Genomic DNA, 19,758 nt, shown 5'->3' on the forward strand with positions numbered 1-19,758 from the left:
AAGGCACATCTAGGAGATGTGGGAGTAGGGCCTCACGCACAAGGTTGTTAAAGTTCCAGGAGAGAAAATCAGCAAGTGCAAAAGGGTTCTGGACCGTGAAGAAACTTTTTTAGCTGCGAAGTATTTTAATTCGGTCCAGGAACCTTTTTTTCTGGATCAATTTGTATACGGTCCAAGAAGTTTTCTTCAATGAAACAATATGCAACTTCTACTAAATTTAAATTGTGCGACAAAAAAAGGTTCTGGTTGTGCAGCAGAACCAATTTGGAGGTGATGTGATCAGCATCATGTTCTGGCTGCCTCTACCCCTAGCTGTAGCTACCACTGTAGCTCCCTGGGAAGTTTGGTGGATTGAAAGAATGAAGGATAATATCTGTCTCTCTGGGAGGGAGGGGGAGAGAGACAGAAAAGAGAGAGAGGGGAGGGGGAGAGAGAGAGACCATTAACAGATCTATATGTTCAATAAAAGTCAAACAATAATGCAAGACAAATATTTTGCAATTTACTCACATATTTAACCAGTTGGTAAAGGAATTAGTTTGCCACTTTATAAATATCTGCTATACAGTGTACGCCAAAATATACAGTACTGAAATAAAGAAAGAAAAATTGAACATTACCTTGTCATCATCTGTGAGTTAATTACTCCTGAATATGAATTGCTTTCCTCCATCGAGACACTCATTTCCAACAACAACTGCACAACACAACTTCCTTTTCACTACTGAGAACACATGTGGCTGGATCTTTGCCCCATCGACAAATGCACATGTGCATTCAAGATGTGAGAGTTTCAGTACTGTATATTTTGGCGCATACCATACATAAAAGTAACTAATTAATTCCTTCATATATAATATTTAATAATATATATATATATTATTTACTAATTTAAATTTGTATGTTACAAGTACATAATAAAAATGTATGCCATATAATATATACATTATATATTTGTGTATGTGAATTAAGATCTTCATCCCACCAGTCTTCAATGATTCCACAGCCTGGTGTGAATAGCTCTTCAACGACACTTAGTGGAAATGTCATTAAGACCTTCTGCATGTAGGAAAATAATATCCAAAAACAGTAATTCACATACAACAAAGTAACATGAGACCTCTGAGAGGGATTCTTTTGATGAAATTTATCTTGAGCTCACCAGTGGCATTCTTCCATGTTACCATGTTTACCACAGATAAACCAACTTTTTTCATATACACAGAAATTGCCGGAATATTTGAAGTTTCAGAACTTCTGTTTTTGTTTTACTTGCATACCTGCATTGGTGTTTTATATTCCTATTGTACCTGATTAATCTAGATAATAATCTAGATATAATAATAAAAAAAGGTAAAGTGTTCCCTTGTGCATAGCACCACGCCATGAAGGCGTATAGGGGGTGTGGGGGTAACGCCCACACTTTCTTGATCCGGTCGTGAGTGGGGGTGATGTGATCAGCATCACGCCCGTGACCGCCTTTACCCCCCAGGGTTTCCCCCAGGTACCCATGTTATTCGACGCTGGGTAGGTGCCGGGGCCGCTTCCACCGTTATAAAAGTTCCCGGACTTGAACCGGCCGGGGATCGAACCTGGGACCTTTAGCATGGTAGTCAGACGCGTTACCGACTGAGCCACCGCGGCCCTAGATATAATAATAATCTATATAATAAATATACACAATAAATAAGAATTATTGTTGTATACCACGGCAAATGTTGAGAATACACCACTGGTGTCCACAGATGAAGACAGTGCTACAAAGAATGTGTCTACTGCACAGTTGCGTTACATGAATATAATTTTTGAAGAAAAATGGATTCTGTGTACTCCATGCCTTCGTTAGGTCCTTGAAAAAATATTGTGCTATCATAGAAAACAGGAGAACGAACATACCTTTGCAAGTTTTGTTGGTACTATCTGCCAGTGGTGCAACCATAGGGGGGGCATTGGCCCCTCCCAAACCTTGGCCTGAAATGAGTTCTGGGGGGGGGCAAACATTGACGGCCAAGTGTACCTGCAAGGGGGGGGGGGCAATTACTGCCCACAACTTGAAATTTTATGAAATAAAAATAAGTTTCGTAAAATTTTCTTCACTTCGCTCGCAATGCCTGCTTTTCTTAGTCTATCAAGTTCAGAACCGTAGCTAGGGGGCGGCGGGAGTCGGCCCCAACCTCCAACGATCTAAATGAAAATAAGTTGTAAGATTGATTGATGATTTTTTGTTTTAAGTCCATTTTATGCACAGAAAAGCTAATCGGGATTGGACCTACAGTTTAAAGTGGAATCCGAGCCACTGTGCCATGTGCCTCCACTGGGTATCGAATCTGGGACCCCTTGATTATAAGGCGACGATGTTACCACTACACTATCGGGGAGGCACAAAAGTTGTAAAAGATAGAATGCATTGGCGTCCTGTGAAATTATTAGCACCCTATTAAATCAATATTGATTACAGCCTGTAAAAAAATTGGATCCAAAAATTTTCTTGCTCGCTCCACTCGCAATATATCATATTGTTCTCTGTAATGCATTGTAAATTACCGGACAGAGAAATAAGACTTGTTTTAATTGATTTTCTTTTAAATGCATGAACAATTGTTTTGAGGAAAGGGAACGTGCACATTTGAGAGACAATTTATGTAAATTTTGCTCTTCGTTTATTGTGAGATGGATGATTTGTATGTGTAATGTATTTAAATAATGTATCTTGTATATAATATGTATTAAAGAAACTTTGAAACATAATTTAGTGTCCACGTCGCTCCATGTTGCATATATGTGAAACATATATCAATGAAAGTTATGCATGTTAATGTAAAAAATAATTATATTTGGAATGCATTTATCAAGCATTTTCTGTCTTTCAAAAATAGTATGTGTGCTCGTTTTCCATTATTAATGTGAAATTGACGGTGTTGAAAATATAATTCAAATTGTTTGTTCAAACACAAATGCTTTAGCACCAACTTCTACTCCCTTTTTGCTTAATTTACGAGGGTAATAACGTCTTTGACACTACTACTAACTTACTACTATAAATAATAATAATAATAATAATAATAATAATAATAATAATGTTGGTCTCTGGTTCGAATCCCAGCTTGGGAATGGATGTTTGTGAGTGTCCATTCATCAATTACTGTATGATAATCATGTGTTATTTTCATTGGAAATGTCACATCAAGAACACAGCGCATTGCGCGCATAGCAACATGCATTTGTTTTCTTTATACGCACGCCAGTAATAACGTTGCGCCAGTCAGGCGAGAGCGCGCGAACAGTGTGGCTGCTCGGACGTTTTATGCAAAAGCAGCTCCGGTGTGCATTGTTATATATACCATAATATATTTGTTATTTGTAGTACTCGTGGTAGTGAATAAAACATCAAAAACACAAACATATGGTCCTCCGTCGAGCCGCATAGTGATACGAATCAGTGCAAAAACATTATCACGCGTACGTACAAGTTGATTGTGCAACGATCATTCAGCAGACTTCAGCGATTACACAGTTTCATCCAGCAGCGTTGCCGCATCGACCACAAGCGACACCCGGAAAGCATCGCTTCACACAGCATCGTAGAGCGCCGCAGAAAACACTTCAGCGACTTGGCAACAAGCAGGTCAGTTGCATGCTCATTGTTTATGTCTGGCTCTTTTTACGTCAATTTCAATTCCTTGTTTTCCTTGTATCCCGTAATAAACACGCACAACAATGGAAGAATTACAATCGTTAGTAAAGCAAAGGGGAACTCAAAAGGGACAGATGACAAGAATGCAAACATTTGTATGTTTGTATGCCTTTGACATTGAACATGGTAACGTATGTTTGTATGCCTTTGACATTGAACATGGTAACGTAGAGGAAATATGCACCCGTTTACAGCACTTAGAAACAATATGGAATAAGATTCAAGACGTGCAGCAAGAGATAGACATCTTGTCTACTGATTCTTGTCAGGAAGAGGTATGGGCGGAAATAGAACAGCTGTATTTTTCGCTTAAGTCAACAATGAGAACAATCATTAAAGATCACGAACTCGATAACACAGCAAAGCTGCAAAACAATACAAAGTCGGCTTCGAGTTCACACTTGAAACTTCCAACCGTGCATTTACCTACTTTTGAGGGGAATTATAAGCATTGGCTGGCGTATGAAGACACCTTTCGTTCGCTTATTCATGACAACAAAGACATTCCGCAAATACAGAAGTTTCAGTATCTGCGCACTTCGCTCAAGGGGGAAGCGTTGCGTCTCGAAAATCTTCAGATCAGCGAAGCAAATTACAAGGTTGCATGGGAGTTGTTATTAGAAAGATATTCAAACAAAAGGTTGATTGCAGCTTCGTATATAGATGAAATCCTTTACATTAAACCCGTACATAAAGAAAATGCAACAGAACTCAGGGAATTCGTCAACACAGCAACGAGTAATCTAAATGCACTTCGAGCGATACAAACAGACGCGTCGTTAGAAGACATGATTCTTACGCAACATTTCGTTTCACAAGTAGACGTTACAACAAGAAAGGCATGGGAATTACAATGCGCAAAATCTTCGTTTCCCACTTTGAAGGACTTTTTGTCATTTTTAGAAAAAAGATGCCAAGCGTTAGAATCCATCAAAAGTACGGTCAATTCAACTTCTGATAACAAACAAGCAGGCAAAATATCGTACGTTAATGCAAAGCAAGACAAATTCACAAGAGCATACGTCACTACGTCGTCTCCAACGTGTCCATTTTGTAAATTGTCACATGCTATTTACAAATGTAAAGACTTCATTAATGCAAATCAAGTGCAGAAATATCAATGTTTGCGAGACAACAATATCTGTATTAATTGTTTAAAGACAGGACATTTTTCAAGCGTATGTAAATCAAGCTCATGTAGAAAATGCCGAAAGAACCACAACACCTTATTGCACGTAGATCGCGCAACAGAAGCGTCAAGAAGATCGCAACAATCAGATACTCGTTCTGATAACTCAGAGCCTTCTAACACAAGTCAGTACAGTCAGAATGAATTTTCTTCACCGCAAGCTTCGTATTGCACAATAAAGGGAAAACCTCAGTCACAAGTTTTGCTAGCAACTGTGTTAGTTAAACTGAAAGATCGAACAGGAAGATGGATAAAATGTAGAGCGTTATTAGACAGTGCCTCTCAATCGAATTTCGTAACTTCAGATATGGTTCAACAACTGGGGCTCGCGAAACAAAGAAGGGTCGTTCCAATAAGAGGAATAAATGGTGTCACATCAGAAACCAGATCAAGTGTTGAAGTATGTTTGCAATCCACAATAAACGATTTTTCTACAACCATAGAATGTGCAGTGTTGCCAACCATCACGGGCAATTTACCTACAGAAAAGGTTCCGTATGAAGAATGGAACATTCCAAAAAATATCTCATTGGCAGATCCTACGTTTGCTATTCCAGGCAAAATACAGTTATTGTTAGGTGCAGATGTTTTCTTTCAAATATTGAAGCCAGAACGTATGACTCACCCAAAGAACTTCCCAGTACTTCAAGACACGCAATTGGGCTTCATTCTATCAGGACGCATCCCACAACAATGTAACGCCAATACATCGATTACTTCATGTTTCACAATGACAGATGACAATCTAAATAGGCAGATAAGAGCTTTTTGGGAGCTTGAAGAATTAGGAACATCGGTGACAACAAGAGAAGAAATGGCATGCGAACAGCACTTTGTAAACCACACCACTCGTGACCATACAGGGCGTTTCACGGTACATTTGCCATTCAAGGAAGCTAAAGAAACATTAGGACAATCATACAACCTAGCTTCAATCAGGTTTCATCAACTTGAAGCGAAATTGCAACGTGAACCAGAATTACGTAAAGATTACGTAAAATGTATGCATGAATATGAAGAACTTGGACACATGAAACAAGTTGAAGAGGAACGTAACACCTCAGAAGGAGTCACGTATTACATGCCTCATCACGCTGCAGTAAAACCTAGCAATTCTACATCAAGGGTACGTGTCGTATTCAACGCGTCCGCCAAGACAGACAACGGAAAATCATTGAATGATATTCTCATGATTGGACCCACCATTCAACCCGATTTGATGTCTATAGTCTTAAGATTTAGAACACATCCAATCGCTTTCACGGCAGACATCGAAAAAATGTATAGAATGATACAAGTACATCAAGATGATACTCCGTTGCAGAGAATCTTATGGAGAGACACGCCAAACGAACAGATCAAAATATTTGAATTACAAACTCTCACGTATGGGACAGCACCAGCATCATTTTTAGCAACACGCTGTATGCAGCAGCTAGACTTTTATGTTGACAATTTAGCTAGTGGATCTCAAAACGTACAACAAGCGGCACAATTGCAAGCCGAACTCATCGAGTTACTAGCTAAAGGAGGATTTGTATTACGCAAATGGTGTTGTAATAACGCTGAGTTATTAAGATCAATTCCACCAGAATACAGAGAAGATAACTTTCCAGTCCAATTACATTCGCAAAAAGGAGTAAACACACTAGGAATTTCTTGGAATCCTGTAGAAGACAAATTCATCGTTAGCAGTAAATTTACCTCTAGTTCTACAACAGTCAGCATTTCTACTAAGCGTCAAATATCAGGCGTAATTTCATCCATTTTCGATCCATTAGGGCTTGTTAGTCCAATAGTCATCAAATACAAAATGTTTCTTCAACGTCTTTGGCAGAAAGAAGTTGATTGGGATCAACAGCTGTCACCAGAATTAATTACCGAATGGCAGAAACTGCAAGTGCAACTTCCACTTATCAATGAAATAAACGTCGAAAGATTTGTACTACAAGAAGGTAACGTGACACAAATACAATTGCATGGCTTTTCAGATGCAAGTGAAAAAGCATATGGTGCATGCTTATATAGTCGTTCCATCAATCAGCAAGGTCAAGTTTCAGTAAAACTTCTATGTTCAAAGTCACGCGTAGCTCCAATAAAGAAAGTAACATTACCCAGACTAGAACTTTGTGCAGCATTACTGTTAGCAGAACTCGTGCATAAGGCAATGCCAGCATTGCATTTGCAAATTGAAAGCATACATTTATGGACAGATTCTCAAATTGTTCTGTCCTGGATATCAGCATCACCTGCAAAATGGAAAACATTTGTAGGAAACAGAGTTTCTAGAATTCAGGATTTAACAGAAATCAGTAATTGGAGACATGTATCTTCAAACGATAATCCAGCTGATTTAATATCAAGAGGTGTTGATGCAAGCATCATGAAACAGTATTCATTATGGTGGCAAGGACCCGAATGGTTGAAAGAGAATTCAAATTGGTGGCCTCATTCATCAATAAAACTCGAAAATGAAGCGCCAGAAATGAGACGAATATCAACATTGTCATTGTTCATACAGAGCAAAGAGACTCACATCATTGACAAATTTTCAAAATTGTCTAAATTATTAAGAGTTGTGGCATATTGTCAACGGTTTATTTACAATCTCAAGAACTCTCATGAAAGACTGATTGGACATCTCAAACCCAATGAAGTGCAACGTGCATTACACACATGTATACAAATTGCACAACAAGCGTTCTATTCAAAGGAAATCGAAGAACTTAACTCGAACCACGAACTTTCAAATAAAAGTTCTTTGAAAACACTGTATCCATTCTTAGACAAAGATCAAATGCTAAGAGTTGGAGGACGTCTGGATAACAGTCAATTATCATCATTTGACAGCAAGCATCAGATGATATTACCACCAAAAAGTAACCTTACAAAATTGATTGTCGAAGCAGAGCACAAAAGACTTCTACATGCAGGACCACAGCTATTAGTAAGTTATTTAAGAGACAAATATTGGATTCCACGTGGCAAACAAGTAGTTAAGAAAATACTACATAAATGCATAATCTGTTTTAAGCTAAAAAGCACAACTTCGTCGCAATTGATGGGACAATTACCTGCAGCTCGCGTTCAACCATCAAGACCATTTACCAATGTGGCTGTAGATTACGCTGGTCCAATACATGTCAAAACAGGAACCGTAAGAAGCAAAACAGTTACCAAATGCTACGTCGCCGTATTCATTTGTTTATCAACAAGAGCGATACATTTAGAAGCAGTCAGCAACCTCACCTCTGAGGCTTTTATTGCTACCCTTAGACGTTTCACATCACGAAGAGGAAAGAGTAGTAATATATACAGTGACAATGGAACCAACTTTGTTGGCGCGAACAAAGAGTTACAAGAACTTTTACGATTATTTCAATCAGAAGCATTTAATAAGAAATTACAGGACTACTTATCACTAGAAGGTCTACAATGGCACTTTATGCCACCTGGATCACCACATTTTTCAGGACTCGCTGAGGCAGCAGTTAAATCAATGAAACATCATTTGGTAAGAATAGTAGGCAAGTCATCGATAACATTCGAAGAATTGACAACATTATTGTGTCAGATAGAAGCGTGTTTAAATTCAAGACCCATTTCTGTAATCTCACAAGATCCAACAGATCCAACCCCACTTACACCTGGTCACTTCCTCATAGGTCATCCTTTATCCTCGTTACCCGAGCCAGACATCTCCGAATTACCAGTCAACAGACTGACAAGATGGCAGAGAATTCAGCAGTTTCACCAACAATTGTGGCATCGTTGGTCGAAAGAATATTTACATGGACTACAACAGAGATCCAAGTGGACTCGTCAGCAGAAGATTCAAGCAGGTACCGTTGTGATACTGAAGGATGAAAGACTTCCTCCCCTTGTTTGGAATCTCGGCATCATCGAAGCAGTATATCCTGGTAAGGATGGACTTGTTCGAGTCGTCGACGTCAAGACTAAAGGAGGTGTATACAGAAGACCAGTCGTCAAGATTGTACCACTTCCCATCGAAGATAATTTTGAACAATAGTTTAGTGTTTAGTGCAGTTTAGTGTCAATATAACAATTTGCAGTTATAAGGTGATTAATTGTAATCACGTCACAGTGAAGTACAGTATAATATTATTTTGGTCTATTGTACGACCAAGAGGGGGGAGAATGTATGATAATCATGTGTTATTTTCATTGGAAATGTCACATCAAGAACACAGCGCATTGCGCGCATAGCAACATGCATTTGTTTTCTTTATACGCACGCCAGTAATAACGTTGCGCCAGTCAGGCGAGAGCGCGCGAACAGTGTGGCTGCTCGGACGTTTTATGCAAAAGCAGCTCCGGTGTGCATTGTTATATATACCATAATATATTTGTTATTTGTAGTACTCGTGGTAGTGAATAAAACATCAAAAACACAAACAATTACATCATATCATCACTCATACCCATCTTCGCAAATTAGACAAAAGTGGTACAAGAAGCAAAGTAAAATAAAGCAAACCAATAATAATAATAATGTTATAATAATAATATTATTATTAACATTATTATCAGCATTATTATTATTACTATTATTATTATTGGTACGTTTATCCTGGTACTTGCCCCCCGCAAGATAAAAATTTGTGTTTGCGCCTCTGCTATCTGCATGATCTTCATTTAATAACAATGGCCTTATTTATTTTCTGCAAGCATGTCCAAATCATATATAACCTTAGACTGCAAACATTTTAGTGTACAATAAATATTTCTTGCTCTCTTCAGTGATTTCTTTGAATTGCTCTTTACTTTATAGTGTTATTTGCCCATATGAAAATAAAGTATTCAACTAACTGATTGGGGCACAATTTTCCATGTGAAATTTTACCTTTTTTTCCATTTAAGGATCTTCCTATGAAAAATAAGGAACTTATCAAAAGAGAAACTTAACCTTGTAGTAATGAAACAAATGTATTTGCTCAAGAAAAAAAGAAGAAGAAAGATTTCAGTGGTGATTAATATATCAAACTTGCATAAACAAAAAATTTCCAACATTTAAGCCTACCCTTTGGTATATATACAAAAAACTTAATGAAGTAAATACAATTGGCATTCCTGTAAAGGTGGTTGTAGATGATGAGAATAACATTGTGACTAAATGGGTTCTGCAACAACAACAACAATGACAATTAAGATAAATAAACTAAAGAAGAAAGTTCGATACACAAAAAAGTGATAACACATATTTTTACATTCTTCATTGTCTCCAGTTCACAGACTACATGGATAAAAGAAAAACAAAATTTGTTCATACCTGTTGCAATCTGCGGTGCCTTGGTGCCCCATGAGTGCGTTTGGGTCTGACAGCCATTTTGTGACGAGCAGCACTGTGACTAAGGGGTGCTGTATCTCCAACATCCAACTCCAAGTCAACTGCATTGAACAGGAATCATGAATTAATTCAATAACAAAAAACATATTAATATTTCTTTTATACCAAGGCTGAATATTATTTATTTAATGATGTATAGTGAAGGTTACATATGTTTTGTTTCAATAAAATGCACATTGCACATAATATGACCAACCAATTTCTTTAAGAGCAGAGTCCATTTTAAATTTACATTTTTTTAAAATTTCTCAACAGACACATTAAAAAATAATTTGTACGTATAAATTGGATCACTCTTATGGGTGCCTCCAGGAAAGTTCAACATTGGAGCAATGCAGGGGTGCCCACAGGGGGTATTATGGCACAGGTTGTGCCATCGAAATTTTTGGGGGGATTCTTCCCCTTTAAATAATTATATATTTCTCCAAAATATATGTACAATTTTGCACCTTAAATGCACTGTATTTAATCCATTAGATGAAGAAAAGAAAGTGTTTAAGGGTATTATGAGGGGGGAGGGAGAAATATTCAACTCTCACATTTTAGGCCTTAATTGACACGTGGGTTATTGGGGGGGATTCAGTATCCAACTCTAGGTCTTAGATTATGGCGGGTATTTTAGTTAGAGGGATTGAGCATTAAATTGAGGGGGTATCCAATTCTTGTGTATTACTATTGTCTTAGGCTGTAGCGGAAATTCTGGTGTGGAAACTGAGAATTATTTATTTTTGAGTAGGTAATATTCACTCTTCAATATCAACAGTAAGTCTAAAATGGGCATGGAAATTTTGGTGGTAGGATTGAGTATTAAATTTAAAAGGGAAGATAGGAAGTTCTTGATAAAGTGTTAATTAAATCTTAGATTTTCAAGGGATTTCTGTAGTGGAGAGAGAGAGTTCGAACATTAAATTTTGGAGACTGTACTTAGCGATATGATATCCACACGTTTTCGACCCCGAACGTGCCAAATGAGAAGCTGGAAAAGATTAAAAGTATTCACACCTCATCAAATTAATATTCTTGAAAGCCTCCAAGGAAATAAATGTTACAATTTTCTTGCTCGCTTCGCTAGCAATAATGTATTGTGAGAATGATGGCTGGCGCTTTACTGAGGTGAATGTGAAGTTTTATACTTGCTACAGTTGCATTACAAGACATAAGCGATATTCTTGATATTCGTTAATAACATCACTTCTTAAAATATAATGCTTAGTGTTGGTATGCTGTACTGCTTAATTTAAAACAGGTGCATCATTTGGAACAAAAATATATCGAATCCGCATTTCTAACTTTTTGTCACAGGAAAATTTTACTTTAACAACTTAAATTTGCACTGAAGATAAAATTCACGTAATTATTGTTATGGGTTAATAAAATAATTATATTTACCCCAAGAGGCGAGGTGAGGGAGAGGCGAGTTCTCTGAAAGAGGAACCGTATTATATTTTCGCCCTGAGCTTAAGAATTTCTAGCTAGGGATGTCTCGTGAAACAATAATTGAATCGGTCATATGGCTGAAGCATGTTATTTGGTTTACCAAGGTTGAATTTTCTGTCTTTATCTTAACTTGTGTAACAATTTGTGTTAAATACTCAAATTGCGAGTTTTAAAAACCCACTCACAAACACTATTTATATGCAAGTAAATTTAACCAATCAAAGCTTTAAGCTTTTTTCGAAAATCGAACAATTAAAAACTTAGGACAGTTTAACATAGTATTTCATTCAAATGGACCTCAATTATTACGTATTCATCCAAACTATTTTTGGGGATTATGATGAACGATTTTAGGGGCGGTCTTGAGTGATGGGCACCAATGTTTAGGGAGGAGGGGCAGATCAAGTAAAGTGTTCAGTAAAGCTAAGGAAAAAGTTACTTTCGGTAGACATGATGTCACAATACTTTGTGGGAATTACGATATGGTTTGAGGGCACGAATGATATGATTTGGGGGGGGACACATGACATGATTTTGGGGGGATTGCACCATTGGCTTTGGGGGGGATGGGCACCCCTGGAGCAATGCATGGTTTCTAGGTTGGGCATGTTTTATGGCATTTCCTGGAAGCAGAGTTGAGTAGCAGGGAGCAACATAACAGCACAATTGACTCATCTTGCAATCTATGTTTTTCACACTGCATGTCAAACTTGACTGAAGGGTCAGAAAAGTTAACAATGATATATATTTATTATACATTAATTTATATCAACAACAGCAAACAATATTATGTACCGAATTTACAATTATATAAGCATTGATGACTTTAATGATAAGCCATCTCTTTGTACATTATGCACTTAAAGCTATTCTACACGTGGCACCTGTCTGATCTAGCAGATGACTACATTGATGCGAGGTAGCGTGTGAATTCCTTGTGGCCCTAAGTAGCAAATTGCTACCTCCCAACACCCAGGTAGCAAGTGCCTCCAGTGACCTTGCTATTTCGGTTTGCTCCAATGTTCAGCATTCCTTGACGTGTCCATTGGAAACGAATTAGTAGTTCCGTCCATCATTCATTACATAATTTTTTAGTAAAAAGCACTTTTCTTAAAAAAAAAAAATTAAAAACTGAAAAATCATCAAGGGAAGGAAAGATAAATTCTCCTACTGGCTCAAAAAGAAATTAAACTTGATTTTAATACTGCATGATTCTAGTGATATATACATGTATATGATACCCACATATAATTTTCATATTTAGTTTTTATATTTGATAACTTATTTTAACACATTCAACTGAAAATGCCCATGTTGTCTTTAACATTCTGAAAATCTATTGTAAGGTAAAGTGTTCCCCTGTGCTTAGCACCACGCCATGAAGGCGTATAGGGGGTGTGGGGGTAAGACCCCACACTTTCTTGATCCGGTCGTGAGTGGGGGTGATGTGATCAGCATGGTAGTCAGACGCGTTACCGACTGAGCCACCGCGGCCACTTGAAAATCTATTGTACACTGTAGAATTTTCAGAATACAGTACGCACTGCAAAAAAACATAGTAAAATATTCAATTACAATTTAAGTACATACCATTATCCTGGTTTGTCCGCTTATCATGCAGTGACACCTTAGAGGAATGTCCAGAGTTGTGACCGTATGAATCCTACAAAGAAAAATATATATATAATTTTTCACTATTTAAAATAGTGCCACACAAAATACAATCTGTTTCCATTTAATACAGCAGGTAGTATTGGAAAGTGCACGTGTTGAAAATTTAATTGTAACATTTTTTGTTTGCTTTCTGAAAGCAATTATAAGTCAACACAAAATACTAATGGTGTTAATAGGAATAATAAGGTTGTTCTTGCCACTGAATTCTTGTTAACTTTGATCTAGGTTAAAGCAACATTGAAATGACCCACTGAAAAGTACGGCAGATTTCAATGGCTGTCCTGCAAACAGTGCTTGGTTTTCTTATTATATTTTTTTGAGTGGTAAATTTAATTTCTGTACCAATAATTGTATTATGCTAACTTGCAGATTCGCGAGAATGAAAAGTTGTGACAAGAGCCCTGATATCACAATGAACAATAATACATTTAAGAGCATTTTAAATAATATTATTGATATTCTTTTAGCTTTAAAAAGAGAATTAAATAACTGAATGAAGAATTAATTTAGGACATGAATGGCATAAATTAATATAATAATAATGAAGTTGAGAAGACTTAGAAGGGAAGACAACTTTCTGCCAACATTGGTGTTACTGCCAATATAGCAACATTACTGCTGCTAAGATGGCAGAGCTTCATTTAGAATGGTAGACTCTTGGCCACTGTGAATGGAATGTTATGTTCTGTTCAAGGATGCATAGAGAAGGTGAATGTACAATTCACGGAGTAGTTGGTTAGCGCACTGGATTTCTAATCAAATCACAGGTCTGTCGCAGGTTCAATCTCCACCACTGTCAAAAGGAAATTGTACACTTGGGTACAAGAGAAGGGGTGTTCTCTTGAAAGGTAGTAGAAGCTCTAGATAATGAATAATGTCCAATTGCATGCTAATAAAGAACCACTGTCACTAACATTCTGAGAATTTTCGTGATTTGTCTGTTCCATCTCTAGCTCTCAAAAGTAATAATAATGCATTCGAGGATTGTTCATGGAAAAAACCTGCGTTTTTTAAAAGCTCTGTGTAGAGGGAAGGATAGGACATTTCAGTTTATTTGGGGGGCTAGGTAGTCATGTTACGGAGTCACAGGTGTGCTTTTATCATTCAAGCAATTACTTGTTCTTCTTTTGCATCTAGACGCGATAATTTACAGCATCAATAATATGAAGAGTGTACTCGGCATTCATAAACCATCGAAGATAATAGAAAGTTGGCCTTAAGCTCTGTATTGTTATAAAAGAAACTGATAGTTATGAAAGCTTCAATTTGACAAATGTGATTGTAAAGTGAATGTAAGCAATTTTCTTCAGGACAACATGTGGATGGGAGAAGTCCAACGGCAAATTGAAAAGTATCCAGATGATACAAGCTCTTCTGAACTCTCATGAAATGATCCTATAATCTGGCATTTGGCACATCAATTACTCGGGAGACCGAATCCTTTCTTTTCCCAAGGGTATGCGATATTCTCAACTCACGAATGCACCAGGTATCATACCTAGGCTTGATAGCGCGAAGCTTGTTCCCCTTTATCTCATCTTAATCTTCCCGCCACCTGTCAAGAAGGATCAAAATTGTAAAATTGGTGTTCATTTGCTGTTGTTCGCTATCAAGCCCACCACTGTACATGGGGTTCCTCGTCCCGCCCATCCTGCCGATAAGTTATTCCAACTCTGTTTTGGATTGAACAACCATCTCACCCATGGCCATTTTCTGCAAACGCTGGACCCTCCAATGTGTAGTGCCTGTAATGTTATTTTAAGAGTTCGGCACATTCTTATTGAATGTGCCGATTTTGCTTTCGTTAAGAAGAATTTTAATCTTCCCAACTGTTTATCATCCATGTTGGGAGATGATGTCTTAACAAATGGAGAAGAGCGGGTCTCTAAACTGTTTCTGAGGAAGTTTTTAACTCTCTCCTATAACCTTTTTAATGTGTTGTGTATGCCTTGTGGAAGTTCCTTCACAACCTTGCATTCTCAGGCAGCTCTCTACACCCCATATTTTTTAAACTTTATGGTAAGGATTGTCACGTGCCAGTTCCGACGACACAATGAAAAATGCAAGGAAGAAATGTTTCCCGAGAGCAACGATAGAGGACAGCGCGTCATATAAAGAAGAGCAGAGCTCATTGTAGAAACTAGGAGCGGAGAAGAGTGATTATATATATTATAGTAAATGCAAAATATATAAAGGAAGAGTATAAAAATTATAGAAGGAGTGAATAAAATGTTGTAAATAAGTGAGCAAATGAATTCAGAAATGTATCTCTCTCTCCTTTTTGATCCTCTGACGAGGAGAACATTGTCAGCTTTTGTATTTGTCCGTCCCTCGATGGCGCTGTGTCCAAATTAGACGCCCCGAAGCACTTATGGTTGCGCTTCTTATTAGACGCACTGGGCCATAGGCAGCGCTTTGCTATTAACGATCCTGGGCTATTCCCCTTTTGGTCGTTACATAGGAGGTGGCGCTATTGTCAGTTTAGTCGACGCTACTCTTTCTATAAGTATAGCTTGTGTCGTTTGTATAACGCCAAAGAAGCGGGGAAAGCGAGCGCATATATGTAATAAATAAGATTACGCTTTAAAAAGGAAAGACAATAAATTAGAATAAAGAAAAGAAGAACAAGTCTTCTCCAAAAATAGAAAGAAGAAGAAGCCTTTTCCAAAAATAGAAGGAAGAAAATAAGAATAAGCCTTCTCCAAAAATAGAAAGAAGATAAGAAGAAGCCTTTTCCCAAATCAAAGATAGGAAGGAAGAAGAAGCCTTTTCCCAGAAATTACGAGAAAAAAAAAGAAGAAGCCTCTTCCCAAAATAGAAGGAATAAAAGAAGAATAAGTCTTCTCCAAAAATAGAAAGAAGAAAAGAAGAAGAAGTAAAAAAGTAAAGTGTTCCCCTGTGCTTAGCAACACGCCATGAAGGCTTCTTCTTCGTTGAAGAAGAAGTCTTTTCCAAAAATAGAAGGACGAAAAGAAGAAGTCTTTTCCAAAAATAGAAGGACGAAAAGAAGAAGTCTTTTCCAAAATGAAAGATAGGAAGGAAGAAGAAGCCTTTCCCAAATTACGAGAAGAAAGAAGAAGGAGATTTCCTTTCAGTTATTCATATATAATTAAGAAGAATATAACCGACGTAAATTTGGAATCAGCATATATATATATATATATATATATATATATATATTTTTCAATGTATATACAAGCTTCGCTATATATTTTCTCTGTATTGTGTACAGGTCTCAGAATATAGATCAACATTTAACTATATCCTCTTGGCTATAAAACGCTTTCTTATTTGGAATTCTCGAATAAAGAACATATCCCCTGAGATTGATATTTTCTGTATCCGTGGTAAATAACATTTAAGTACCTACCCCCAGGGTCGTAGCAGGATTTTAGATAAAGGGGATTATCCTCTTGTACTTTGAAGGGTGCAGAATTGTTACATGTGTCACTCATTCATTCATTGGTAGTTTAACAAAGCCACCAATAGCATGTTGTAACATGTTCTTGCATAACAGTGTTAAAGACGAATGTTTCTCTCCCATGAATGCAAAACAAGCAAGTTCATAAAAGCTGATTTGCAGCAACTAAGAAAAAGAAAACGCACATAGAAAAAATCCAACCTTAGTTCGTACTGGTACGCGTCCGTCCAACTCTTGTTCTTTTCACACAGCAATAAAGGTTCGAAGCTCAGCTTGGCGACCTGAATTATGCATGTGAACAAGTGAAATCACTGCTAATTTTTTTACCTTCTACCGCCCCCTTTATTTTAAGAGTCAGAACTCGATGGTGACTTGCGATGACTGCCCCACATATTTAGACAACCGTGGTATTATTCGCACGCGTTTCAGCTCTTGTCGTTAGTCAAAGTGGTCCAACTGCTACCGCTCTCGCGTTGTCATTCTATGGATTGAATGTTCTTGGTCTTACATTTGAGCATGCTTGAAGTCTTTCATAAACACGAACAAACCCACACTTATATCTGGCTCCACGCCCGCCGAAGTGCACTAGATGAATACGAAATCGTAACGTGAAATTAACAGACGATCAACTTGACTATCAAACACTGAACAACAAAAAACGGTCCAGATTTTGTAATGCCGATTATTTCCCCTCTCGTTGAAGTGCAGTACTATTCAACCACGAAAGGCGCCTAGCTCGAACGGATGCGTCCAACCGCGAAAGGGTGAATACGTAGAAACATAGAAAAAACGTAAAAAAAAAAACACGGCTGACCCGATACCAGTGGTATCGGTATCGAAAAGTATCGGTTGGAATCGGTAAGAGTATCGGCATCGGTGGAATCGGTCTACTGAGCCCTTAAAAAAAATCCATGTAAAGATTTGGAAAATAAGGTCCTTTCCAAGTACGGCAAAGTTTAACCGTAACTGTAAGCTCAGATGGGCTCATTGGGATCGGAACCACTGAAATATGACGCAACGGAAGTCGAACCAGAGAACCTTCAATGCAGAATCACTATTTAAGCTCCCAACAGGCTCCTTTGTGTAGCTCATTCTGGGCCATCCGTGATTTTCAAGACCTTATTTCTGACCTTGCCATTCCTCCATGGAAAATGGCGAGTGCGCCAAAAAAGATGATACTCTAACAGAATGCCACTATTAAAGAGAAATCACGAACTTGAACCCGGGACGAATTAGTGTTACTCTCCCATGACCCGGAAGCCCTGACCTTCTATTGTCATGTCAGTCGAACAACATCCGTTGCACACATCCCACAATCGAAAGCTTAATGAGAAGAAAAAAATGTCCAGGAAACTGCACATTCCGAGCACTGGGCAATATCTCCTGGTATTTCGTCCGTTAAATTGGAATGGTTTATCTTTGCAATAGAAATATCACCATTTTTTATAGTTGGTGCATTGTTATTTTCCTGCCATTACACACCATATTATTACATTTTAGCTCCTGTGTATGTATTTGTAATATGCGGATACTAACTCTCTAAATATGAGTGTACATCGAAAAAGAGTTTGCGAATCCTCTAAATATGAATGAGCAAAGAACATATTTGCTGACTACTCACTGGCCTTTCTAAACGAGACGATTGTGGCACATTGCGATTGACTGATTGATTGATTGATTTTATTCGCATTTCTGCCACTTTTGGTTAATCGCGAAGATGATGATGAATGATATGATGACAACCATGCCCAGGCCGGGATTGGAACCCGGGACTCCTGGCGTCGTAGCTCTCTGTGCTAACCACTCCGCCACGGAGGCCAGCGGCACACTTTACGAAACTAACTATTATATATGAAACCACAGGCAAAAGAACCTGCGCAGAAATGTGTGTCTTGTGCACCGTACTCGTGCGTGGACCCTTCCTTATGGCCCGAGTTGAACGGATGAGGCGCAGATGCGCAAACGCGTTTGGCCGAAGGTCTATAATATGTCACAACATAAAATGAACTTTCCAGAGTTAACAAAAAAGGAAAACATGTTTGTAAGTATTACGGTTCATTCCGTATGAAAAAAAAAAGCTACACGTGAACATGGACAAAACTATACGTATTTTTTATCAACTGACTAACAAATTATCTGGCCTTTCTAAACCTGAGATTAACTATAGCGATAAGACAAGCATCCTGGGTGTCAACATCTCGGGCAAGACCAATCTAACCTTCACCATCCTTGCCAGTATCCTTCAGGATCATCTGAAGATTGTCCATCCACCTTCGTATGGCCTTCTTGTACCCTTACCATCAGGTTTCCCAGCAAGGGCCGGCAAGTTTTCCTTTCTCCCCCGCGACACACGGCTCGGAATTTATGTTCCTCTTTTAGTGTAAGGGACCATGGAAAGAATAGTTTCTCTATATTTAGGGGCCTTCGATTCACCACTGTAACGTAAGCCATCTGGCCCAGTAATCGGCATTTCCAACGGTTTCAGGTACATTAAGCAATTTTGAATAATGCTAAGTTGGATGCTTCCCGAGTCAAATTGCTAGCAGCGAAAAGCAAAAAAAGAAATTCTCATTTTCGTCCGCGGCTACAATCTGGTAAGTGGCTTAAGTGATCAAGGGAAAAAGAGTGCTCGAAGGATATGCTTGTCTTGACCCTACTGCTACGTCAAGTAGAACATATCTTCCTTCCACCTCCACCCGAAACCGCAGAAAAAAACACAAAAAATTCTGCAGTTACGTCTGCCTACCGCCCTCTTTATTTTATTATATTTTTTTTACCATAGAAGGAAGGCGACAACCACGTGCTCTCAGTAAGAAATGATGACCCACTGAGCAAATTATACCATAGTACAGTACCATGCATCTCCACCACTTGGTCAGTCGCTTTTGGTGTACAAATTAAATATTTCCCTTAGGGCCTTGGCCAGGCGAGTGTTTATTCACATTGTTGTGCTTACTGTTTGTATATCGGATTGT

At 38.1% G+C, this 19,758-nt stretch overlaps 1 protein-coding gene across 6 annotated transcripts in view; it reads right to left on the reverse strand.

Annotated features, from left to right (window-relative positions):
- The window catches only part of LOC145988615 (uncharacterized), a 627,408-nt gene that overhangs the window by 13,311 nt on the left and 594,339 nt on the right, over positions 1-19,758 (reverse strand). For all 6 annotated transcript variants that reach the window (XM_083123631.1, XM_083123628.1, XM_083123627.1 and 3 more), the window contains 2 exons: positions 13,279-13,351; positions 10,174-10,292 (listed from right to left, as the gene is read on the reverse strand). In XM_083123631.1, the coding sequence (XP_082979757.1) occupies positions 10,174-10,292; positions 13,279-13,351 (192 nt within the window). The remainder of the gene's footprint in view (positions 1-10,173; positions 10,293-13,278; positions 13,352-19,758) is intronic.

Source organism: Lepisma saccharinum, chromosome 6 (genome assembly GCF_977018435.1).
Source record: "Lepisma saccharinum chromosome 6, izLepSacc3.1, whole genome shotgun sequence".
Classification (NCBI taxonomy): Eukaryota; Metazoa; Arthropoda; class Insecta; order Zygentoma; family Lepismatidae; genus Lepisma; species Lepisma saccharinum.